The sequence below is a fragment of the Oryctolagus cuniculus genome, chromosome 3, assembly GCF_964237555.1.
Source record: "Oryctolagus cuniculus chromosome 3, mOryCun1.1, whole genome shotgun sequence".
In the NCBI taxonomy this organism is placed as follows: domain Eukaryota; kingdom Metazoa; phylum Chordata; class Mammalia; order Lagomorpha; family Leporidae; genus Oryctolagus; species Oryctolagus cuniculus.
This window is the reverse complement of record NC_091434.1, coordinates 31956537-31983317: the sequence shown is the minus strand read 5'-3', so window position 1 is coordinate 31983317 and position 26781 is coordinate 31956537. Positions and strand designations below refer to the sequence as shown.

The following is a 26781-nucleotide window of genomic DNA, read 5'->3' as shown; positions in this document are numbered from 1 at the left end:
CACTTCCAGACCAGGCTCTGGCCGGGGTACAGACTGGGCAAACAGAAACTAGCCACACCCTGGAAGAAGATGAAGTGGGTGTAAAGGTGAGATTTTATGAAGACGATTGCTCTGAGCAAGTTCCAAAGTTCCATTGTGTCTTTGAGGAGGAAGGCCCGCATTCCCTCCACAGCCTTTCTGTGTCGTTCCACTGTTGACCACCAAGATGTTGATGTCAGGGTCACTTGCTTCGTTTATACCAGTGGTTCTTAAACTTTCACAATGCATCAGGATCAGCCTGAGAGCATCTAAAAAATACAGATCGCCAGGCCTCATTCAGGAAGATTCTTCCTCCAGGATCTATGATGAGACTCTCATTTTTGTGTGGGGACTATCGCAGCATCTTGAGCCATCATCAAAGAGCAGAACAGGGGAAATATCCTTCCCTGAGGACGGCAAGAGCTGACAAAATGGAGTCTCTTTCCACCCCTCTGACAGCGTCTGTATGGGCCTACTTGATGTACCTGAACTTTGGCGTGATCCGGCTCCTCTGGTTTGCTCCACTAGGGACAAGTGAACCTGTCCTATGAATCACGTGAACCTGGGCTCTGCCCACACTGTGTATCTAGCTTGATCAGTGAAACATTAACCTGTCTCTTTTTATCACGGATCATGGCGGTGTCGTGTGAGGATGAAGTCCAATGACTCCTTGGAAAGAGAGGGCGTGAGCCGGGACCATGTTCCTGAGGGTGAGGTAGGAGAGGTGGGGGCGAATTTGTCTAGGTGTGTCAGGCAGGAAGGCCCAGGCTGTGCCTTTGGTAAATGTTTCACCAGCTGTGCCTTTTCTCATTTCTTTTCGTCTGTCTTGGGGAAAGTGCATTTCCATGGTGCTTTTCAAAGGGTCCATGTGGACGGCTGTTGTGCCCCATGGCCCTTTGGTGGAAGGGTGACCGGCCCAGGCGGGAGGCAGTGCAGAGATTTCCAATCACTTCCTAACTCCCAGAGGGTGGCATCTAATCACCAGTATCTACTCTTTGCTTCTCACTCTTTATCCCTTCACTGCTCCCAAAATAGCCTGCAGGAAGCACCAGTGCCCTTGCCTAGTGCTGCCTGGCCGGCACAGCCCCTCTGGTTTGCAGAGCCATAAGCGGTGGATGGGGCCAGGGCAAGAAGGCTGAGGAAGGGCGTTCGTTAGGAAGGCTTGCAAGTGTGAGCGCTGGAAGTCACCACGCGTGGATGCAGCCTGCAAGGCCCAGACCAGGACACCTGCACCTTTTTCCAAGTTGTATTTTTCAAGAGCATAGGGAGGGCTGATGCAAATAATGTAGAGTGATGAGTTGAGATAAACCAAGTCTATCTGTAAAATTAAGCTATATTTAAAAACCTGGTAGCTGACTTTCAACACAATAAATCTTGTCTGTGAAACATCCAGACATCGTGGATGTTCACCACTTCTTCAAAAACAAGAATGAAGTTAAGAGAAGAGGAAGTACTTTCTGCGTAGTTTATTGAGAGATCACTTTGTACATTAGGAACTGGTGCACTTTAGTTATGTGACGGACAACCATAAAAACCAGCGGTCTTGTCAACAACACCTCAGTTTTACATTATTACAGTTACTATATTTTGGAAAATGATGCAAACAAAAATATGGTTGTTATGCTGAAACAAAAGGCAATGATATCCAGAAAGTAGAAAGAACATATGTGTAAGTTAGCACATTAGCTATTACAAATAGGAGTGATCTAATAGCCCAAACCCAACATTTTCGTCAGTCCTGTGCTGAATGAGCAAAAATAAGGAAAGGTGACGAGAAGACATCTCCTGCACGGCCATGGTCACTACCCTTCACTGCCCGTGGTGAACGCCCAATCACTTCAAGGGGCTGCCCACACCACACTGAGAGACATTTGTCAATGTCACAGTTTATCTAAGAGGCTTCCCACTTCCCATGTGGAAACACATGGCAAAAGAACATCTTTTATATAGTAAATGAAAAAGTAAAATCCTTGTGTGTAAATTTTGAGCCTGAAAATGGCCAAGTTCACCGATGTTATACATTCTGTTCTGGATCGTGGGTTTTATTTCTCTACCCATTGGCCTGATGTTCCCCTGAGTTTGGTTAATGAGAGTCAGAAAGCAAACAAAAAGAGTGCAGAAAAAAGCAGCATAAAACAAAGCCAAAACCTTCTGTGATTGAGTCGCCAGTGTTTTTACCTCTCTACTACCCATGTGGTTGAACTCCTCTCCTTGTGCAGTTAAGGCACCGGTTCAAGGGAGGTGAGAGGTCTGACATGCCTCATAGAATATACAGACGCTGAGCACGTCTGTATGAAGAGTGGCCAGCAGGAAGGAAGCAAAGGGCTGAGCACTGAGCTGGAGAAGCTGCAGGCTTCTGGAAGCACGAGGCGGTACTATAAGGCACTCCTACAGGGAGGGGAACAAACGGGAAGGCTGGCATGGAGAAGGAGCCACAGGACCGCCGCGTCTGCCAGCTGGCTTATGAGCCACGAGGTCTGAATTGGGGCTGGCACTCCAAACTCGGAACTCAGGGCAAGGAAGATGGAAGTATGGGGCACGTGCTGGGGGTGGAATGAGGGGAGAGGGTGGCTGGCAGCTGTCCCACCAGTAGGAGGGGATCTCACTGAAGAGGCACCCGAGTCTCCTACCCTGGCAACAACTGACTTCACTCAGGAGCTCCCTAACAAGATGAGGAGGTTTGCAAGTGGCTTCTCTTCTCACCAGGAACCAAAGAAAACCTGCTGTTGTCTCATTTGCATTTAGTAAGGCCTTCCCTCCCTCACATCCGAGGCAAGCGCTCCATGTCAGGATCATCTGGAAGCTGTCTTAAATAAGACCCCTGACAACACGGGTATGCCCGACTAGAGGTGAACAACGACCCGGGTTTCACATCAGCTGTGCATCCACTAAAACACGGGAGTCAGTGGTTTTGAGTCCAATGAAATTAGAATTCTGTGCCAGTAAGACGCCTGCTGGGTGCTAGACTTTGCTGGCAAAACACTGTCCCACGTGATCAAAATCAACATCTGTCTGTTTTGATGAACCGAGCAGGGCTCATTTGCTCCTCGCTGGAGTCCGCTGAGAGCAGTGAGCTCTTTTCTACTCAGGCTCGGAAGCGAGGTGCAAGGTGCTGGCGCGAAGCTCCTGGTGCCTGGTACTAACGAGTGCAGTCCGGAGAAGAGGAGAATACGGCTTATGACTCGTGTTCTTGCAGTTTTACTCCAGGTTCCCTACCTTTTTGCTCCATTGCAGAATAAGGAGAAAAATGGGTTAGAAAACTCAAGAAACAGAAAAGGGGGAAAATTGCACACATCTCTGTTCACCGTGAGAAGCAAAAATAAATAAATAAATAAATAAAAATAACCGCTGCATTGAAGATAGGCAGTGTGCGAAGCAAAAGCTGAAGTTGATCCAGTAACAGATCAGTGGAGGGGTCACTAATTCTGCACAAATGTATGAGCAACCCCATCAGCTCTACCCTAAGGGAGGGGAAGGCAGTGTCTTTTTTGAACAGCGTCCCTTTGCAGGAAGTGGTGAGTGCATGAAGCATCGTCAGTTCCACCTGATAAATGATTAATTTATGGAGGGCCTGTTTTGGCCAGTGAGTAGGGAGGAAGGCCTCAGGTTTGGAAGTGAGGCCTCTTTGAGGTGTCGATATTCAGCATGTAGATGTAGCACTCAGAGAGAGAAACAGGGGCCCCTACATCCCAGGCCGTGCTGCGGCTCAGTCAGGCTGTACAGGGCAGCCCAAGTGATACGACCAGCCCAGTTCTCTCTGTGGCCGGAAGTCAGGACATGGTCCTGGTGCACATGTCTGAAGGACGGCGCCATGTTGGCAACCACACATCCTACGCACTAGCTGTACTGCCTCTGCGGTGGAGACCTGGCCTTGAGGAGCTGAAACATGACCGCCCTCTCAGCTCGTCTGGCTCCTGCCATGCCAGCCAGCACTCCGGCCATGAAAATGACCACGACACAGTCCCCTGGAGAAGACAATGACGCGAAGGCGGCCGGCAAGAGTGGACATGGTTTTTGTATAAAGAGGCTTTCAACTCTGGGCCCAGGCGGCCCTGGGGGAGGCGGGGAGCAGGGCCCCCATTCCAGTTGCCGTCTTTTTAAGTACTCTGTGGCCTTCCTGCAGCCGTGTGCAGTGAGGTCTATTTTAGGAACTGGCTTCTTTATTGCGGGGTTAGATGCCAACATTTCACCAGGGTTGGACCGTCTCACACATGAGTTTCTGGCACTGGGAGGAGGGATTTCCTCCAGTGACACTCCAGGGAACGGGCCTGTCAGTGAGAAGCAGCTCCCCCGGAGCCGGCGGCCAGCTCCAGGAGATTAATTGGCCATTTTCTCGGATGCTTTTTACGTGTGAGATATTTAATATGGGATAAAAAACGGAACACGAGGAAAAGCAGGTATTAGCTTGGTTTTAAGGAGGTGGTAATCCACAGCTCTGCTTTTGTTTCGACAGTCTCTAAGCAGGGGAACAATTACCTAACAGTGCACCAAGTAATTTGTTAGGCTTGCAAACAGTAAGGGCGTTCATGTGCTCCAAGGCATTCTGGGCTGAAAACAGCAATTCTGAGTTTTCATGGCAGGCCCAGCTCCTCAGCTGGCACAGCTCTGTCCTCTGATTTGGGGGGTGGTGGTGGCAAGGAATGTCTACGCAGGCCTGCGGCCGGCACCGACCAGGCCATCAGGGTTGTCCACAGAGGAGAGAAAACAGAAGCAGTTGGGACCCGGTTCCCATTCTGGGTAGCTGATGGTGATCTATTTTTTTCCCCTTTTGAAAATAAGCAGAAAGTGCTGTGGGAGGCAAGTTCTCCCTCGGAGTTCGGGGGGGGGGGGGCGCATTGCCCTGATTGAACAGGGCCCTCTCCCTGGGCACTGGCGGAAACAGAGGCGTTTTAGATCAGGGACCCGGGATCTCACCCTGGCCTCTCGGCAGCTCCAGCCCCGGATGTCTGCAAGCTGGGCCAGGAGCCTCTGTACACAGAGCAAACACGTCACAAGGGGAGGACGGCCGTGCACTTCAGGTCTCCAAGTGCAGTGTGCTGGGAATGGCCTTGCTGACAGTTGGAATCACAGATACATTAATTACAGCGAAGGCAAAAGTAAGCTACAGTGACAGGGAGCTGGGGGCGGAGGGAGAAGGCACTTCGCCATGGGAGCACATCTGTTTTATAATAAGCAGGTCTATAATTCTCTAGTGAAAGATCATGTTCTGCTATCTTCTCCGAGGCTGGAAAATATAAATACTGTATTTCACCAAGGGGAGGAGGAGAGGAGATGACCAAATTTGTTTGCCTGTTTGCCAAGTGTTTGAGATTTTCCATCCTTTTCCTTTTGTGTACAACTTTCTCTCTAACTAGAGGCAGGGCAAAGTCAACCTGTTTTTTCTAAGAGTAAAAGGCACCACGAGGCAGCTCGTGAAAACTCTTAACAAGTTTTCATGCCTTGGTTGTGACTACTGTAGACTCAGAAAAGAAATGCGCGTGTGGTGCTCAGCTACGAGGCGCAGCTGTGTGTTCTAGAGCCAAAAGAAGTGGCGCGGGCTGCGAGGTGGAACGCTAACGTCTAAAGCGCACACGTCAGGCTGAAACGTCGCCTCCTGGAGTATCACGGGCTGGGAGCTGGAGGGAGCAGGAGGTGGGGAAAGGAGCAGTGGGGCTGAACGTTCATGCACTTGGTGAGCCAGCAATTTCCCCGGCTCCGGACAGCGGTGGGACCGCTGACCCATGAAGGCATCTTCCCGCAAAGTCCACGGGGAATCGCTGCGTTACCAGCACATCTTCCTGTCTTGGAAAGGGTGAAGGCAGAAGGGCAGAGAGCCGTCAGGTGTCCAGTGCGGACCAACCTGCCATTTCGGTCACCGTGGCTGCTCTGCTGGCTCTCAAAAGGGCACTGCAGTGGGAGAAGTGCTATCCTACCAAGTAGCAAAGCAACTCATTAGATTCCTTATTCCAATTATGTTATATTAGAGCTTTTAGTTGTAAGGTGGAAAATAGATATGCATGTATTTACTTAAATAAGATTAGGTTTAATTCATTAATCATGACTGGAAGCTTGGTATTTCCTTTATAATAAAGCTGGTTATTTTAAGTTTCAGGTGACTCTGATTTTTTAATCAACTAAAACAATGTGAAGCAAGAGTGGCTACATTGACAAATGTCTCAATGAAAGTGCAGTGACGAACAGTGAGAAATAAAGCATTAGTAGCAGTCGGGTGGGAGTTGCCGGCACAGGACCTGCGAGAAGGAACTGAAGAGTGTCTCGGAATATATGCACTACATACCCTGTCTGCCAGTCACACACCAGTGGCTGTGACAATAATCCTAGGACATCGTAAATACCACCCCGATGCCCTTGGAAACTCTTCTTGAGAAAGCCATGATTACAACTCGCCAGGCACATCCTGGGGCAAGGGCCGCGATTCGTACCAGCAAATGGGCCAGCAACAGGCGGTCACTACTTGCAGGGGTCTCTTCTCTCTGAGGCAAAGAGCTTTCTGAGATTAACTTCAGATCAGAGCAGAACGGGCTCTCCTGCGGATGCTTCGTGCCGGCCGGGAGCTGGCACACTTGCCTTCTAGTCACTCTGCCCTGCCTAGGTGATGCCTACCTCCCCGAGAAAAGCTGAGGCGAGAGAGCCAAGGGACACTGGGCCCTGCAAAGGGCCCAGGGCACTTCTGTGTTTTGAAGATTTTCCTATGAAACACATGATGATGGGTGCCTGCCCCAGTCACCTCAGCCTCTGTGAGAGCTAAAAATAAATAACACAGAAATAACCTGGAGCACTGTTGTCCTGCAGGCAATGCTTCCACCTGTGTCTTGTGTCATAAAGTGGACTCGGCCAACTAAGAAAAAGTCTGCACTAGGAAGCCTTGCGTGGAAACCACGTTTTGCTTGGGGGCGAGCAGCTGAAATTCATGGCTAAATGTAATTCACAGACTGGTAGTTTCTTGAGCCCCAGAGGTTCTGGGAACCTTCAGACAATGATTTATACAGAACATACGCACAGGACGTACAGGTATGTGTATAGATAAATAAATAAATATATATCTAGCTATATCTAGCTGAGGATGAGACAGGCTTCTCTTCCAAAGGGGGCTAACTGGCTAGTTAGGAAGCCACCTGGGGCTGGTGGGTGGTTGCTGGGTGAATCCTGGCTGGGGGGCCGGCCTGAATCAGGTGTTCTGATAGGAGAGCTCAAACATGGCGCACGCCTCCTCCAGGCTCTCGTCCATGTTCAGCCGCCTCCAGAAAGACTTCTGCTTCTTCTGCAGCTCTCGGCGGACACACCTCGGGCAGGGGACAGACTTCTCTTTGCATTCGGAATGGAAAACGGCTCCACAGCTTTCACACCTGCAAAAGGCAACCATGGATGGGGTGAGTGAGACTGGACCAACAGGACACAGATGCGTGCAGTTCTGTGGCCTGTGGGGCAGCGGGGACACCATCTATTATTCTACGGTCTGGACGTTCCTGCACTTGGGAAGAGAAATGACTCACAGAAATGGGCTGTTTCCTTTTCCAAAATGCTCAAGGTTAAATTTTTCTTGAAAAACATGTTTTTTTTTTTTTTTTTTTCTTTTCCCCCTGATTAGAAGTAGACTGAGGAGAGAATTATGGCTTGTGACGAAGGGGAGCTGGCAGTCAACTAGTGGCTTTGTGATGACAGTGACAAGGGGCAGAGCACCAGAAGCCCCGCGCTGGTTTCCTCTCTACTAGGAGAGAAGTGTGGGTGGCAACTCTAGGGTGAAGTGAGGTGCAGGGAGGGCCACGTGCCTTGCCAGCCAACAACGCTCGCATGCCGGTGACCAGCCCAGCGTGACGTGCCTGCAAATGTGGCTTTCTACTCGTTAAGGACACATTTTCATTTTCTGAGTATTTCATTACACTGTCTGAGGTCTTACTCTTGTGAGGTTTTTTTAAACATCAGGAAAGCCCTCCCACCTCTGCAACACGAGTGTGAGAAGTCAGGCACGGAGAGTGGTGCAGAAAACGTTCCTCCTCTTCCCCAACCGCAGGACAGAGAGTATGATTTACGGAGGAGACATTCCCGGCGGATGACTCGCCTGTGGTTCGGCTGAGTGGAGCCCTGCTCGGGAGTCTGAAGAGCTTGTTTGCACTGCCCAGGTTTTGAGAATGAATAACCGACAGGCCCAGCTCTCGCTGCCCCAGTGAAAGCCCCGCTGATGTGGGCTGAGTCCTCAGCCTTCCACGCTTCAGTGACGCCAAGTGACTCTGGCTCATCCCAGCAGCCAAGGAATGGCGCCTGCAGAATCCTGTTCAGCCAGCAGCCTCTGGGGAGGGTCCAGCATTGGACTGGGTTCCGAGAGGGCTGCAAGGGCGGCCCTGAGGACCTGGCCTGCCGCTGATTTAGCCCTGCTACCACTCAAGAGTCACAGAGGCTGGCCAAAGGAGGATCTTCCTCTCCACCCTCGGCCGGTGGGGTGCGGGCAGAGACTTGGAAGGATGACCCTGGGGAGGGGCTGTCTGGTCCAGCTGAGAGCCCAGCACCCCGGGGCTTTGCTGCACCCAGCAACCCCTACCCCACGCAGCTTCCTGGGCCCAGTGCAATGTGCCACGGTCAGGAGAGCAGGCAGGGTGCTGCAGCTCGCTTCCTGGATGGCTGGCTGTTAGACTCACCTGTGCCCCCTCAGAAGTCATGTGTTGAAGGCCTGCCTCCATTGGGACTGCGTTTGGAAATGGGGTGTTTTAGAGGTAAGTAAGGTTAAATGAAGTCACAGGGTGACTCCCCATCGCCTAGGACTGGTGTCCTACAAGAAGCTCCTCTCTAGGCCTCTGAGGAAGGGTCGCGTGAGAAAAGAAAGAAACCTGCTGCCTTCCGGGCAGGAAGTCACCTCACCAGCCACCGAGCACATGGCACCTCGACCTGAGGTCTCCCGCCTCCAGACCTGGCAGGGACACGCTGGTGTTGTTCCAGCCTCCCGGTCTGCGGCATTTGGTGTGGCAGCCCTAGTAAGACAAGGCTGTCGAGCAAGTGCCTGGCTCTGAGCTTCAGTCCTGATCCAAGCAGGGATTGCCTGAGCAAGCACCTCACAGGGAGCTGCAAAGCTCAGACGGGCTCACGGATACAGCGTCTAGGCAAGGTGGGCACGGGCTAAGTGCCTCTCGATTCAGCTGGGTCTGCTCCTTCTGCTGTACCGCCCGGGCTGCCCTGCGGCCTGACCTCACCTGTGTCACTATGGAGACCCAAGGACATCTCAGTGAACCCTTTCCTGGCACTTGAGAAACTGGGACTGTAGGAGGGCCACTGACGGTCTCCGGGGGACGCAGGGAGTTGAAGACGGAGCCGTGGCTCTAACACAGGACTCCTGGCAGCCCAGACAAGCCTCCTTGTGTGTGCCATGCTGCTCAGCTGAAATCTGGTCATGGGAGCGAGCCCAGCGTGTTGGTACATGGAAGCACAGGGCTTCCAATCAGAATATCCTCGCCAAGTCACAGGTGTCTTTTTATTATCCTCACCATCGTCATTATTATTATTATTTATTTTTTTGGAAAGGCAGAGTGACAGAGGGAGAAACAGAGATAGTTTTCATCCCCTGGTTTCCTCTCAAAATGGCCACAATGGCCACAGCTGGATGTTCTGAAGCCAGGAGCTAGGAGCTTCTTGTAGGCTCTCCTGTGGGTACAGGGGCCCAAGTACTTAGACCATCTTGTACTGCTTTCCCAGGTGCATTAGCGGAGAGATGGATCAGAAGTGGAGCAGCTGGACTTGAACCGATGCCCATATGGGATGCCAGCACTGCAGACAGTGGCTTAACCCGCTATGCCACAGTGCCAGCCTCCTCACAGGTTTCTTTGTAGCTCAGGGATCTTGGACTACTACTTTCTTGGTGCTTTGGCACCAAGCAGCCACAAGCTGCTCACAATGATGCCTTTCCCAGTCGCTGGGTTGCTGTGAGGAAAAACTGAGCAAATATAAGTGGAAGGACCATGTAAATGGCAGGTGTGTCATCGCCTCCCTGACTGGCGCTGTCCTGGACATGGCAAGGTCAGTTCTGGCCTCTCCCTAGCCCCCACCCTCCTTCCAGCAGGAATGAAGGTCAGACCCGGGTCTCCCAATGCTTCTCCTTCCTAGTGGCAGTGGCTTTGTCCTACCTGGGTCACACCTCTATAACCTCCTGTCACTAAAGTGACACTAATGATAGCTTTATCAAATAAATTTCCTCCTTCTTGCCCCTTTGCCCTGCTGGGTTAGTCAGTGGTTTATACACCCGGGGATGTTGCCCCAGGGCAGTGATTGATAAGGAGAAAACTGGGTTCCTTCAGTGCCACTCCCTTATCTCTGCTGATACCAGGCTCCCAGTGAGTGAAGAGAGTGAGCCTTATCGGATATTTCTGGTGCAACAAACACCCATAGAGTAGTGCAGGGCCCAGTGCACCTGCTCCTTCTAGCCAAAGGTCAGTAACTGAAACAGAAAAAAAAAGTATGAGATAAAAAAAATTAATGATTTAAATATAGAACCAAGTCCTTTTTTCTAATAATTTGTAACCCAGCAGGCATCTTTTAAACTGTTGTACGGATGGATGGATTGATCAATGACCTTCCCCAATTCAGATACATCTATAGTTAACCCCTCCCCTTACCCTCAACTTTCTCTTTAAAGGACAAGAACAAAGGCAGGAAAAGGAAGGAAACAGAGAAACTGTTCATGGAACCTTGTAATAAAATTGTAACATAAAATTCATGGAACTTTGTAATAAAAATTTAACATGCAAGAAAAGCACAGCATTTGCATTAAAACGCATTATTTAGGTGTATTCTTCTTAAAGGATAGGACTTTGCTAAAAGAAATTTTTCAGTTAAAGATTAAAACAATTTTTAGTAACATACAATACTTCTCTATTTTTATGGGGTACAGAAGAACATTCCAACACATATACATATAGTAAACGAATCAAAGCAGATAGCTAGCCTTTCTGTTTCCTTGCGTTTGGTGTCTACCAGCCCTGCTCATGAAGTTCTATCTACAGCATATAACACTGTATTGTGAACTACAGTTGCTATACTGTGCTGTGGAACACCAGAACTTGTTACCCCTATCTGACTGTGTTGTGATACTTATTATCCAGCTTCCTTCCACTCCCACCCCCCACACTTCCCAGTCCTTAGAGTTACTATCCTAAGGTCAGATTGACTTTTTTTTTTTTTTTTAAGACTTATTTATTTATTTGAAAGACAGAGTTACAGAGAGGCAAGGCAGAGAGAGAGAGAAGTCTTCCATCCACTGGTTCACTCCTCACATGGCTGCACTGGTCAGAGCTGAGCCGATCTGAAGCCAGCAGCCAGGAGCTTCTTCCAGGTCTCCCATGCAGGTGCAGGGGCCCTAGCACTTCAGCATTCTCTACTGCTTTTCCCAGGCCATAGCAGAGAGCTGGATCAGAAGTGGAGCAACCGAGAATTGAACTGGTGCCCATATGGGATGCAGCCAGGACTTGAACTGGCACCCATATGGGATGCTGGGCACTGCAGGCAGGGGCTTAGCCCACTTTGCCACAGCGCCGGCCCCTTGACTATTTTTTTAAACTTTCAAATGAGAGAACACACATTATTTCTGTGTCTGGCTTGTCACTTAACATGATGATCTCCATCCACTGTGTTGTTTATGTATATATGTGTGTGTGGCAAAAATGTGAGATATATTATATATGTTTATACACACACACACACACACACACACACATATATATATATCACATTTTTGCCATTCACCCACAAATGGACACCTGGGTTGATTCTCTGTATTTATTTATTTGAAAGGCAGAGTTAGAGACAGAGAGCTATTCCATCTGTTGGTTCACTCCCCAAATGACCAAAACAACCAGGCTTGGCTAGGCCTAAGCCAGGAGCCAGAAGCATCTTCCAGATCTCCCATGTGGTTGGCAGGGGCCCAGGGACTTGGGCCATGCTCTTTTACTTTCCCAGCATATTAGTAGGGAGCTGGATGAGAAGTGGAGCAGCTGGGACTTGAACCCGTGCCCATGTGGGATGTCGGTGCTGCAGGTCACGGATTAAACCACAGTGCCACTGTGCCGACCTCAATTCCCTATCTTGGTTACTGTGAATAGTGCTGCAGTGAACATGGGGGTGCAGGTCCCTCTTTCATATGCTCATTTCATTTCCTTTGTACATACGTCTAGAAGTAACAGGTTGGGTCCTACAGAACTGCTTTTAGTTTTTTGAAGAACCTCCACACTGCTCTCCAGAATGGCTATACTAACCTGCATTCCCACCAACAGTGTGTAAGGATTCCCTTTTCCCACACACACGCCAGCATGTGTTAGCTTTTGTCTTTTTGATAACTGCCATTCTAATGGAAGTGAGATGATGTCTCACTGTGGTTGTGACTGCATTTCCTTGGTGGCTGGCGATATTGAACACTGTTCATGTTTTTGCTGGCCATGTGCATTTCTTTTCCCAAGAAATGTCTGTTCAGATCCCTTGACAATGCCTTAACTGGACTGTCTGTTGTTGTTGCTGATGAGTTTTCCACTGTAAGAAGATTCACTGGCTCCCAAGTATTTACTGACTTTCCTGACTCTGTCTGAAGTAAAATTTAACACACATAACTTTGCAGAAATGTATCTTTCATGTCAGGCAAATCTACCAGTGTAATCATCACTGCTGAAAATTGCAACAGGTGATGAAAGAGCTTTTAAAGATCCCTTTGGTGTTCCTGCATGATACATCAAAAGAAAGCCAGTGTCTTCATTTCGCAGTCAGCCAGTCCCAGCAATAAGCACTGCCGCTGGTTTTTGGCTGTTGCTGTACACCACAGAAGACAAGGACCATTCCTTCCGGCTTCCCAGGAGCACGGAGAATGTGAATGTAGGGAGAAATATCTGCTTATTGACCAAAGTCATCCAAGGGATTTTTCCAATATTTTCTTGAAACCATCCATGGCTTCCCTTAATCTAGGCATCTCACCGTCAGCACTATTAACATTTTACCATGGCGAGTTCTTTGATGTGAGGGGCTGTCCTGTGCACTGCGGGACGTTCGGCAGCATCTTTTACCTCGCTCCTCTGGATGCCTGAAGCAACTCCTCCCCTGCGTCCCCTTCCATCCTTGAGTTGTCACAATTAGCACCGTCCCCAGACACAGCCATGAGGGACCAGATCAGCCCTGTTGCGAACCACTGACCTAGCCTGCGTGGAAAGGCATCACAGGGGGAGTGCCCAGGGTACCTGAACAGTTGCGTTTGCAAGTATCAACTGCTGCTACTTATACTCTCACCAACCAGTAATGTCCAGCATAGTGTACTTAACTCAAATAACTTTCAAAAATATATATTTTAACACATCATTTGATTAAAACAGCTGCAACTCACTGGAATTAGCAATCCAGTGTTTTTTTTTTTTTTTTTAAAGATTTTATTTATTTATTTGACAGGTAGAGTTACAGACAGTGAGAGAGACATAGAGAAAGGTCTTCCTTTTCCATTGGTTCACTCCCCAAATGGCCGCCATGGCCGGAACTATGCTGAAACGAAGCCAGGAGCCAGGTGCTTCCTCCTGGTCTCCCATGTGGGTGCAGGCGCCCAAGCACTTGGGCCATCCTCCACTGTCTTCCCGGGCCACAGCAGAGAGCTGGACTGGAAGAGGAGCAGCTGGGACTAGAACCCGGTGCCCATATGGGATGCTGGCGCCGCAGGTGGAGGATTAACCCAGTGAGCCATGGAGCCAGCCCCCTATCCAGTGATTTCTAAAGATAATTTCTAAAATGTGAATATCATTTTAGAAATCAATACCTATAATACAATTCTGTGCATTGTTAAAATTATTAAGAGCGTTACTGAGCAATCTGTCAACTCTGATTTTTCAGTTCTACCCAGAAGCCATCTTGGTGGTTGACTTTCAATTCAACTTTTTTTTTTTTTTTTTTTTTTTTTTGACAGGCAGAGTGGACAGTGAGAGAGAGAGAGAGACAGAGAGAAAGGTCTTCCTTTTGCTGTTGGTTCAACCTCCAATGGCCGCCGCGGCCGGCACGCTACGGCCAGCGCACCGCGCTGATCCAATGGCAGGAGCCAGGTGCTTCTCCTGGTCTCCCATGGAGTGCAGGGCCCAAGCACCTGGGCCATCCTCCACTGCACTCCCTGGCCACAGCAGAGAGCTGGCCTGGAAGAGGGGCAACCGGGACAGAATCCGGTGCCCTGACCGGGACTAGAACCCGGTGTGCCGGTGCCGGAAGGCGGAGGATTAGCCTAGTGAGCCGCGGCGCCGGCCTCAATTCAACTTTTTATAAATAAATAAATTACTATGATTACTACTGTTACTGAGGGGCAGAGAGCGAGAGCACGAGAGATCTCTCATCTGATAGCTCCCTCCCTAAATGTGTATAACAGCCAGGAGTGGGCCAAGAGGAAGATGGGAAACAGGAACTCAACCTAGATCTCCCGTTTGTGTGGCAGGGGTCCAAGTACTTGAGCCATCACTGTTGCCTCCCAGGGAGCTGGAGCCAGGAGTCAAACGCAGGCATTTCATTGTGGGATGCGTGTGTCCTAACCACTATGCCAAATGTGCCTCCCCACTCCTCGGTTGTGTTTATCTGCTCTTTGGCCAACACTCCCTGAGCTGTTCATCTGTAGTGTTTTCTGCTTTTTCATGCCCTATCCAGGGCATTTGACAAATCAAAGACAAAACTTTTTGCATTTGCTTCAAAAAATACATTGCTTTTATGCAACTGTGAAATTTCTATTCAGCAACTTCTGCAATGAAAAGGAGATGAGTGAAACATCCGGGAGATGTCTTACTGCAGAAGGAGAGCTTGACTGGCATGAGGAGCCCAGGCCCAGGTTGGTCTTGGCATCACAGTGGTCTTGGGTACGTTACTTTCTCTCTAAACCTCACTCTCCACAGAAGTAAAAGAGAAGGTTGGGTTAGGTGTGACTAGCTTTCCTCCTCACCCGCAGATTCTGTGTGTGGCTGAGGGGACGGAGCCACTCCGGGCTGTGCCCTCCTTTTTCAAGGTCTCTGGGACTGAGCTTGCGTGTTTTGCTTCCTCCTTGGAAAGTCTCAGGGTGACAAGTCAGGACTGAAGGAGATGAGCCTTAAGGTATACATGCCTGCTTTTAATTTTATTTATTTGCACTGGTTAATCAAGCTATGAAACAGCTTACATGAAGTCGTGTATATGAATAGCTGGGATTATCAGGAACTTGGCCAAAAAGAGCTGACTCTGCTACTACCTCATAAAATTTCAGTTAAACATTAAGGATTCCTTTTTAAGCCTTCTCCCAGGCCTCATCAGCACCCCCCTCCCCAGGAACAAAACAGAATTGTTAAATGCTGTGGGGTGTTTTGGGGGCGGGGAAGGGCTAGTAAGAGGCAGCAGCCATTGAGCACCCTATATGGAAACAGTTTGGTGTTTTAACCATTGAGACAGCTGCACTGGAGTGAACCGGCTGTATTTCAGCACTGGATGTGCCACAGGGTGTGGGCCTGGGAAGGAAAGACAGGAGTTCTGCTTCCACGGACCGGGCAACGCTTTTAATGTGTCTACTTGGGCAAATGGGGGCCTGTTTTGGGATGGAGTATGGGAACATCTTCACCTTTCTGGGGCAACACACATCTCACATCTCACTTTGCGGCTTGGTACATGTACCCTGAAATGAGACAATACATTTTATGGACAGTCTTCGACCTAAATATTAGCTTACTGACCCACGGCAAGTGAGGGGCAAGTTCCTAACCTAGAAATCCAACAGCCCATTGCCAAGAGATTGGACAGACATGATGTTCTCATTACAGGTATGGAAACCAAGAAAACAAACCTGCTGCAGGCTAGCAGAACTAAATGTGTGCAGGGAGAAAGGTTGGCTTCTCAAATATTATGGCAGAGAAGCAAGAATTCCTGGCTGCAGACAGTTTCCTGTTCTGGAATGCTGATGATGTGAGACCAATTAGAGACAGGCTCGATGGCTTTGTCTGCACCCTTCCAGATTCTAACTGCACACAGGGAGGTCACAGGAAGCTGCTAGAGGCCCCTGCCTCAAGCTGAGGTCACTGAAACGCTTCTGCTCTGTTCATGTGGAGTTCTCCTCCTGCCGTGTTTTTATTTTTGGCTCAGGCAATGGCCTCAGATATTTCACTTGGATTGAAATTCAGGCTTTAGTTTTGGCTGGATCTCTGACAAGCAAAAGGACAGGCCTGCAGAGAGGGCAGGGCTGGCTGATTTCCACTTTGCAGAGCCCGCAAGGAGTAGGGTGGGGTGCAGAAATAAGTGCACGTTATCAGGCATGCGAGTGCGGTTTTGTGAATGGCTACTATGTGAGGCGCCCTGAACGGCCACTAGCTATTACTGGTTTTTCCAAGAAACCAAGATGATTACTTAAATCTTTTAGCTAAGGGAGGTAGTTATTGGGGCCTGGTTATTTTAATGTTTTAGGATGGTGTTTTCTTCTGTTTTGTGTAAGTAAACAAACATAAGCAAACAATCTGTAATTTCGCTTACCTAGGAAATGAGCCAGTGCCATGCACAGTGTGTGTCTGCACCTGTGTATATGCGCTGTGCAGATACTTAGAGAGGAATGCTTTTCAGATCATGTTATAAACAGTCTAAGGTAAAATGAATAAAATGTAAGCAAATAGTTACGATCCAACAGATCTATGCTTTTGGGAGGAGTAGGAAGGTTAAAATAGAGAAAGGTTAATATACAATTTCAGGAAGAAACTGATGATGGCTGAGTGCTGACAGCTGGGGAGACAGTGTTCCGGTTTCACAGCCACTGCCTGGAGCACCACCTTCAGTCAAAGCTTGCTCCAGGTTAACCAAAAATCTGAACTCTCCAAATGCTTTCAACTTTGCTCAGCAGTGCAGACTCCCGGCGAAGCAGGCAGGATGGTAAGGAAGGCAGGAAAGGATCCAGAAATGTTGGATTACATACTGCTGATCCTTGCAGAACAAAAAATGGACTAGGTTTGGGCATTTGGCAATTCTTCATTGTGACTTTCCCTTTTTTGGTTGAAGGTATGGAGGTGGAATGGCTAAAAATGTATCCAAATGGTTTGATTTGAATTGTCTGAGACTGCAAAAATCCGCTCCTTTGTTTAAATGTCTGGCCAATTCAGGGGTGTGTGTAATAGTTTGTAGAGCTATTCTGATAGTTTTGAATGGTAAATACAGATTCAGTAAATTCAAAATTAGACATTTAAATTAGGTAATATTTGTATGGCCCTTTGCTCCTTTTTTACATAAATTAATTTTTAAAATATTCACACCAGCTCTCTAAGTATTATTTATTTTCTCATTTTGATTAAGTTAGTCATTAAGTAAATAAATAGACACAATGCAATGCCTAGCCATCTATCTGGTTCCAGGCTAGAAAGTGGCCAAACAACTTTGGACTTGATTCCAGGCTTCTGTCTTGAAATCTGGCCCTCTTTTCCGTTTACCAGCCACATGGTCCCTTCAGTTATTCAACACATACTTAAATACCTGCTAAGACCCAAATCTGGGAAGAACAATTGGCATGTCCGGCAATGATCTTTTTATCTACTCTTTAAGCCCCAGAGTTAATCAAGGAGGGTTTTTTCCCTGATTGAAGGCCACAAAGCATTTGGCTTTCACAGGTCTTGCACTTTTAGTTTGTAAACCAAGCTCAGCTAATACCTTTGACAAAAGCATTACTTAAAATCTTGGCTTTCAAACAGAATGTAAACAAGGGTTAATTAATTCATTTGTTAATTTTGCTACCCTACTGGGGACATTAACTCAACCAGCATCCTTTGTGCAAGTGCTTAATAAATGCTTCTGACTAGTTCTGTATCCATGACAGGACATTTCAGTCATGCTCTAGGTGTATGCAGAAAATCATAACAGATTTGACAAGAATGAAATCATTTTCTGGGGATAGGAAAAACTGATATTTCTGACACTTCTAAGTTTTCATTTTAAGATTCACCTAGCTGTAAATATAATCCTCAAGAAACAAATGCCTGTCCTTTCTTGGGATTACTTTAGGAAAATCTGTTTAGTGTTTGATAAAGTAAGGGAATGACAGGAGGCTTTAAACATTTTCTACTGTTTCTGTAGCCATAGAGAACTACAAATGAGAGCAATGGTTTTTGGTAAAAATTTCTAAATGGTTCAAAATGCCCAAGAGCTCAAAAGATGTTTAGAAATGTCTAGCTACATCTAAGGCAAAGGCAATTGAATATGAGGATATGATTAGGTTAATACAGATTAAAATAAATGATTTTGGTTTGTGTACACATGGGGCAGGTGTTTGGTGTTAAGGGTAAGCACTGCTTGGGACACCCACATCCCATGTTGGAGTGCCTAGGTTCGAATCCTGGCTCTGATTCCAGCTTCCTGCTAATGCACACTCGGAGAGGCAGCAGGTGATGGCTCAAGTGGTTGAGTTCCTGTTTCTCACATGGGAGCCTCAGATTGAGTGCCTGTCTCTGGGCTTTGCCCTGGCCTAGCCCTAGCTGTTGTGGGCATTTGCGGAATGAACCAAAGTTGGAGATTTATCTCTGCCTTTATTTCTGTCTCTCTGCCTTCCAAATAAAAGAAAGAAATAAATTTATATATACACCATGTTGTTTCACCGTGCTACCTTTTTACTGTAAAACTGAAAAATTTTTTTTTTTTTCGCTAAAACTGAAAAATTTAACAGTCAAATTCTTCAAGTAAGCCTTTTCAAGAGAAATAATAATTTATAGGAGGATATATATCTGACACACTTTTATTTAACATCACATTTCAGTTCCTCAAAGTACTAAGACACTTAGTAGAGCTAAAATTAAAGATGTCAAGCATGGGTGCCTTAGAAAAATGTAAAAAAGTCCAGAAAATCAGCCCTACACAATTTTATGAGCAGCAAGACTAGTTGTTTAAGAATTGCTATTGGTTGTTGATTATTGATGTAAATTTAGGAGGAGAAAGGCATTCAAACAAAAGACACAAAGCATTTTGTCATTCCTTCAGATTGTTGCCCTACTTGTCTCCTGCCATCAGACAGCTCTCCTAACAAGATGGGCTCATCATTTCCTAATACTTTGTTCTAGGCTAGTAGTACTCAGCAAAGGGCGCTCTCAAAAGAGAAGCCACTGGAGAAGCCAATGTGAGCCCTTAGCTTAGGCGAGAGCCAGGGACATCCGTGCTCCTAGCAATGCTTTTTCTCTGTCATTGTCTCTGGGCGGTGGCCTGAGCAGGCTCTCCACACCGCTCCGTGGGAAAAGCAGGCCCCAGAAACTTTTGGGTGGGGTTAGCCTGGGAGAAGACGGCTTCCATATTGCTCTGAAGTGCTCTCCAGTACTCAGGTCCCTCGCTTTCCGAGTATACCTGAAATACACTCCCAGGGAAGTGGAGGTAGGGGAAGGGCCTCCTTGCTTGCTGCTTTGGCGTTCACAGCACCTGCGCCCCTGCACGCCGCAACTGCTGCTGCTTTCCGGCGCTGCCCGAGAAGCCTGCTTGCTCTGCAGGCCACCTCGGCCCTGCCAGGCCCCACCTAGAGCTCCTTCCCCACTCTGGGGTCTTCTCTTCAGCTGGTCTCCGCACTCCAGCTTTTCATGATTTTCTTTCAAATCATTGTCACAAGCTGCCCTCCCCACCAGGTCTTTTCAATTTCCTTTCCATCTACCACATAGGAGTCCCTTTCTAGGAAATAAGTGTGTGCTAACTCCCTTCTTAAAGAATGGCTTTAAGACTCTTCATCCTTCCAGCTCCTGAAGACAAACTAGATCTTTTAGTGTGAATAAAATCAGTTCAAAGTCAGCGGCTTCTAATATTGTCCAAGCACACTTTGAACCAGCTACTGGTTCATTATTTCCAAGTGTCTCTCTTATGTTACTGAGTTTGTAAAATGACAATTCTCATATTTTTGTTTTTCACAGGAATTACTACATTCTGATGCAATCTTTGCATTTTTGTACCCAAAAGCTACAAAACTCACCCCATTAATTGGGGTGGTGAGAAGTTAAGTCTAGCTAGTTAAGGCTGGTGGAGTTTTTGCCCTTACGTTGGTTTGTGGGTTCCCCAAATTTCCGAGCTAGTGTTTGACAACAGGGTGTGCAGAGAAAGCGCCGCACTGGGCTTCAGCTGCTCTGCATGTGGTGCTGAAAGGGAAGTCTGGCTTCTGAGGGATGCCAGTCAAAAGCAGGTGACTGACAAGCTCCCCTGGCTCCACAAAGCTTCCACACTCTGGTATAATTCAGTCCAAATTCATTTGTGTTTTGTCTTTAAATATTTATTTAAAAGGCAGAGTTACAGAGACAGGGAGGGAGAGAGATTTTCAACTGCTGGTTCACTCCCCAAATGGCAGCAATGATCCCGGGCTGGGCCAAGTCGAAGCCAGGAGCCAGCAGCTTCATCTGGATCTCCCAGGTGGATGCAGAGGCCCAAGGACTTGGGCCATCCTCTGTGGTTTCCCAGGCACATTAGCAGGCAGCTGGATTGGAAGTGGAGCAACCAGGACTTGATCTGGTGCCCATATGGGATGCCAGCACTGCAGGCAGAGGCTTAACCCGTTACTCCACAATGCCAGCCCTCAAATGGTAACACCTGTACTGAGTGTGAGCATCTTTAGATGGCACCTTTATCTCTATGTAGAAGTTTTATTTTTTTTTTTCAGGATTTATTTATTTTATTTGCAAGGCAGAGCTACAGAGAGGACAAAACAGAGAGACAGAGATAGTTCTTCTATCTACTGGTTCACCCACTAAATGGCTGCAATAGCTGGAGCTGGGCTAGACCGAAGTCAAGACCCAGGATCGTCTTCTGGGTCTCCCACTTCCACTGCTTTCCCAGGTGCATTAGCAAGGAGTTTGCTCAGATGTGGAGGGGTTGGGAATTGAACCAGCATCCATATGGGATGCTGGCATCACAGGTGGTGGCTTAACTCGCTACATCATAGTGCCAGCCCCTATTTAAAAGTTTTAAAAAAATTGTTTGAGGGGCCAGCATTGTAGTGTATCAGGTAAAGCCGCTGCCTACTGGCATCCCATATGGATGCTGGTTCGAGTCCTGGCTGTTCCACTTCCGATGCTGCTCTCTGCTATGGCCTGGGAAAGCAGTGGAAGATGGCCCAAGTCCTTGGGCCCCTGCACTGGCGTGGGAGACTTGAAAGAAGCTCCTGGCTCCGGGCTTCGGATCAGCGCAGCTCCAGCCGTTGCAGCCATCTGGGGAGTAAACCAGTGGATGGAAGACCTCTCTCTCTATCTCTCTGCCTCTGCCTCTCTGTGACTCTGCCTTCAAATAAATAAATAAGTAAAATCTTAAAAAAATTACTATAGAGGCAGAGAGACAGAGATAGATATACACAGAGAGAAATAGGCAGGGAGAGAAAGAGTTCTACTGTGCAGCTTCCCTTCTCAGTTGCCTGCACAGCTGGGACTGGGTGGGGCTGAAGCCAGGAACCAGGAACTCAGTCCAGGCTCCCATGTGGAAGGCAGGAACCCAATTACTTGAACCACCACTTGCTGCCTTCCAGGGTGCACTGTAGCAGGAAACTGGTCAGGAGCATCAAATCCAGGTACTCCAATATGAAATGTGAGTGTCTTAACCAGCATCTTAATGTTAGGTGAAATGCTTGCCCCTTTATCTCTATTTTAAGTGCACTGAAAGCAACAGGAACAGAACAGATAATTATCAATGGCAGTTGCAGACAGCATGTGCAGGTGTTTCCTGATGCAGCATTGTTGAGTGGTTTAATATTCAGAATACTGAAAGGCTTAATAAAGATATAATAATATGTACTAGATGTTGAAATTAAAACACATTATAGTTTTTCAGAGGCAACTTTAGAGACATAACTGTTTTCCCATAATTACCTGTACAGAAAAAGTCTCAAGATATCTTGAACATAAACTGACACGACCAAGATACTATTGTACCTTTTGTAATTCTAAAACGTAAAGCAGTTCATTTCAGAACATACTGCTCACTCTGAAATGTCAACATTTTTGTATGGAAAGGTAAATACTCCTTCTCTTCCCTATTGTGTATTCGGGTTACTTATTTACAGTCTGACGGGGAAGGAAAAAGTACTTGCTAAAAAGTGACCTAAAAGATACTTTGAAAATTAAATTAAATATAATTTGGCAAAATTCAAATTTTTGGCATCATCTCTTTCCTCAGATTACAGTCTCTATTGGCCCAGGGAAACACATCTGTCATTAACATATAACAGAGTGTAGCCATCACTCAGTGCAGCGACATATCTTGGCAATAACTACTTAGAGAACAATTTCACTGGATCAGTTTAAGAACTGTTTAAAATGCGTTTATAGCTACAGTTTTGCAAAAATTAAAATACAGTAATGCGTCACTCATCATGAATTATTTATTGAGCAATTAGTATGTGCTGTTCTAGATGGAGTAGTGAGCAAAACAGAAAATGTCTATTTGCTCGCAGAACATTCATTATTTCATAACAGTGGATGAACTGCCGCCTAAATTTGTACCTTAATTCTGTTGGGTAAATAGCATCAAAATCAGTCTACTTCGCTAAAAATATCATGGCAAACTATCAAACAGACAATCACAAAATGCTAAGCAATGAAGCTGTAGCAAAGCTCTAACCTCTTCTGTCAATAAGAGTTTAGAACACCACCATATGCCTAGTAGGTCCAAAGTGTTCATGGCTTGTCAAAGGTCCACGGCAAATTAGTGGCTAGACTTCTTTATTCTTAAGCTAGTCCTCATTGGATGAACTAACCTACCTATAAATATTAAATGAATCTTAATGACTTTAAAGATTTCTTCTTGTAGAAGGTAGTTATCAATAATGGTTTAGTCCTAGCTGCTCTGCTTCAACTCAACTTCCTGCTAATGTGCTTGGGAAGGTGGCAGAAGTTGGCCCAAGTACTTGGTCCTTGCCACCCATGTGGGAGGATGGAGTTCCTGGCCTTTGGCTTTGGCCTGGCCCAGACCAAAGGCTGTTGTTGACATCTAGGGAGGGAACCAAATGGCCTCTTTCTCTGCCTTCCAATAAATAAATCTTTTTTAAAAACACTTATTTATTTATTTATTTGAAAGAATTACAGAGAGAGAGGAGAGGCAGAGACAGAGAGAGACAGAGACAGAGAGGGAGGGAGAGAGGTCTTCCATCCTCTGGTTCACTCCCCAGATGACTGCAATGGCCGGAGCTGTGCCAATCCGGAGCCAGGAGCTTCTTCCCGGTCTCCCACGTGGGTGCAGGGGCCCAAGGACTTGGGCCATCTTCTACTGCTTTCCCAGGCCACAGCAGAGAGCTGGACAGGAAGTGGAGCAGCCAGGTCTTGAACCAGTGCCCATATGGGATGCTGGCGCTTCAGGCCAGGGCATTAACCCACTGCGCCACAGCACCGGCCCCTAAATAAATCTTTTTAAAGCAATACATTAGGAGCGGGAATCAGGTTGTAGCAGGCAAAGCTGCCACCTGTGATGCCAGCATTTCATATGGGCACCGGTTTGTGTTCTGGATGCTCCACTGAAGATCCAGCTCTCTGCTAATGGCCTGGGAAAAGCAGCAGAAGCTGCCCCAAGTGTTTTGGCCCCTGCTACCCATATGAAAGACCTGGATGAAGCTTCATTGGCTTGTTTTCAGCTAGGACAAATGCTGGCCATTGCAGCCATCAGGGGAGTGAACCAGCATATAGATCTTTCTGTCTCTCCCTCTTTCTGTAAGTCTGACTTTCAAATAAATAAATAAATCTTTAAAACAATTAATACACAGGGGCCAGCACTGTGGTCTACTGGGTTAAGCTGCTGCCTGCAGTGCCGGCATCCCATATGGATACTGGTTCCAGTCCCAGCTGCTCACTTCTGATCCAGCTCCCTGCTAATGCACCTGGGAAAGCAGCAGAAGATGGCCAAAGTGCTTGGGCCCCTGTACTCATGTGGGAGACCCAGAGGAAGCTCCTGGCTCCTGGCTTTGGCCAGGTCCTGCCCCGCCCATTATGGCCATTTGAGAAGTGAACCAGCAGACGGAAGATCTCGTTCTGTCTCTCCTCTTCTCTAAATCTGCCTTTCAAATAAAATAGAATGCATCTTAAAAAAATTAATACATTAAATATGACTATTTTCCTGGTTCCAATGTGATAAAAAGCAAGATTTAAAATTACATATTCAATATGGTCTCATTTTACATATAGATACATATGTGTAGAAAAAGAATAAATTACAGGGGATTTTTTATGCTTTTGCATACTTTTTCAAATTTCCTACAATGAATTGTAATTTTATAGCTAGAAACTTAAAACATTATTGACAATGACGAATATCTCCCCATTTGAATAAAAAAGCAATTAGCTTGTTAGAAATGCTTAAGACAATTAATATAATATTAACCAGACTTGTAACTGTAAGTCTTTAACTAGAAGCATTATTAAGAAATGTGTCTGAGTGGGGACAGCAGTCATCTAGGGAAGCAACCAAATGGCCTGAAGACACACGGTGGCCTCACCAGCCAGGGCTGTGTTCAGAAGCGTACCATATTTATCTAGTGGCTTAAAGGCATAAAGTGTCAGGGCAGCCCTGAGGGTTTCACAAAAAGTCTGAGCTGTTCTGAAACACTCTGACCTATGAATATGGAAGCCACCAGGCCAAGGAGAAATGCTATTTACCAAGTTATTCTTTGACCAAAGTTTTTTAAAAAACAACCAACCAATCTAGCATTGTGTGGAAGTTTTTTTTTTCTCTCTTTTAATCAAGAAAGATCTTCACTAACATAATCAATACACTGTAGAGTGGGCAGTCATAGGATCAAAAAAGAGAATTCCATCTTGGCCAAGTCATCATCCTTCTTTTGCCATTCACAAAATGTTTGAGGGTTCTGGGTTTTAGTTTTATTTTTTCATTTAATTTATTTGAAAGACAGAGACCCCCTCTTTGTAGGTTTACTCCCCAAACACCTGTGACAGCTGGGTCTGGGCCAGGTTGAAGCCAGGGCATGAGAACTCAGCCTGGATCTCCCACACGAGTGACAGGCACCTGCAGAACTACTTGAACCATCACCTGCTGCTTTCTAGGTACGCATCAGCAGGAAGCTGGAATGGGAAGTGGAGCCAAGACTCGAACCCTGGCATTCTGGTATGGGATGCCAACAACCCAGGAGGCATCTTAACTGCTGTGCCAAATTCTAGCACCTGGGCTTCAGTTTTGCCACTCCTGAAAGGTACAGATGGTCCCTTCCATCTCAGTTCATGATTCCAACATGCAGGCAGGAGTCTTGTTCTTCACCATCAGTATTACAGGGTCATTAAGAATGGTCTTTGAACTGCTTCTTCTCAGTCCCTGAGAGAAAAGAGCAACAGGCAGACCGGAGCAAATGGTTTCTCAGAAAAGGTACCCAGGAGGAGGAATCCCGACTTCCTTGAGCTGTTTCTAAGACCATACACCTCTCTGTAATACTCACTGAGTGGCTGCTTCCCAAGAAAAGCCACAGAAAGGAAATATCATGAAACAAGCGTATATACATTGGGGGAAGCTGCTGCGGCCCGCAGCCCAGCCTCGCCAAGGCTGTTGTTCTCTATTGTTGAACAGGATGTAAGGAGACTGCCAAGCGCAGCCCACAAACCTGCTAATTAGGTGCACTGACAGTGTTTGTTTTGGAACCTTTTACCAACAAAGGAATGTGTCAGGCTGATTAGCGAGAAAGGGGTATGTAATGTATGTGTATTGGCGTCCAGATGAGGGCATAATCCAGGTATTCAGTCTGTTTGTACAAGGACTCACAAAAACCAAGGCTGAGCAAATAGGAAGCCACATTGGGAGACCAGCTTCTGGGGCAGTACTGCTCTCTGCTCCTCTGGAGTTTTGTTCCGCCTGTAGCCCCTCAACCTCATCCCCAAATTTTCTGCTTCAACATGTCACATGAAACTCTTGCAAAAAACGACTAAATGAGGCCCAGTGTTGTGGCACAGAGGGTTAAGCTCCTGCCTGTGATGGCAGCGTCCACTATTCCAGTCCCAGTGCTCCACTTCTTTTTTTTTTTTTTTTTTTCTTTGACATAGAGTTAGACAGTGAGAGGTAGAGACAGAGAGAGAAGTCTTCCTTCCGTTGGTTCACCCCCCAAATGGCCACCACAGCTGGCACTGCGCCGATACGAAGCCAGGAGCCAGGTGCTTCCTCCTGGTCTCCCATGCGGGTGCAGGGCCCAAGCACTTGGGCCATCCTCCACTGCCTTCCCAGGCCACAGCACAGAGCTGGACTGGAAGAGGAACAACCAGGACTAGAACCCGGTTATATGGGATGCCGGCGCCGCAGGTGGAGGATTAACCAAGTGAGCCATGGCGCCAGCCCCACCTGGTGCTCCACTTCTGATGCAGCTCCTTGCTCATGCTCTTGGGAAAGCAGTGGAAGATGCTACCCACGTGGGAGATACAGATGGAGTTCCAGGCTCCTGGCTTTGGCTGTTGTGGCTATCTGGGGAGTGAACCAGTGGATGGAAGATATCTCACTCTGTCTCCCCCCCTCTCTCTGTCACTCTGTCTTTCAAATAAATAAATCTTCTAAAAAAAATATAACACAGTACAACTGGCTCCCCAGATAAACAGGGAAGTCTTTGAAAGGCTTCTGGCAAACATGGGGTTTGATGGCTTTTGGGAACATAAGCAAGTGAACATTTTAGGCAAAGTCATCTCCACATTCAGCCTCCACGTAACTTTCTCCATGCATGGTGCTAAAGTGGTCCAATCAGAGGGAAATAATGAGTTGCTCCAGTTGTGTTGAGGAAGATTAAGTATCTTAGTATCCTCTATGGGAGGAAGTAATCTTATACTTTATAATAAAAAGGGTTATTTCTCTTTAAACAAATCTTTATTAGGC

General features: G+C 47.1%; 1 protein-coding gene across 6 annotated transcripts in view; it reads right to left on the bottom strand.

Annotated features, from left to right (window-relative positions):
• Nucleotides 1-1469: 1469 nt before the first annotated feature.
• The window catches only part of PLEKHM3 (pleckstrin homology domain containing M3), a 227145-nt gene continuing 201833 nt past the window's right edge, over nucleotides 1470-26781 (bottom strand). For 5 of the 6 annotated variants that reach the window (XM_070070290.1, XM_070070289.1, XM_070070292.1 and 2 more), the window contains one exon: nucleotides 1470-7364. In XM_070070290.1, coding sequence (XP_069926391.1) covers nucleotides 7187-7364 — 178 coding nt within the window. In that variant the 3' untranslated portion in view covers nucleotides 1470-7186. Of the gene's footprint in view, nucleotides 25249-26781 lie in introns of all 6 variants that reach the window. The other variant, XM_070070294.1, reaches the window with a different exon arrangement.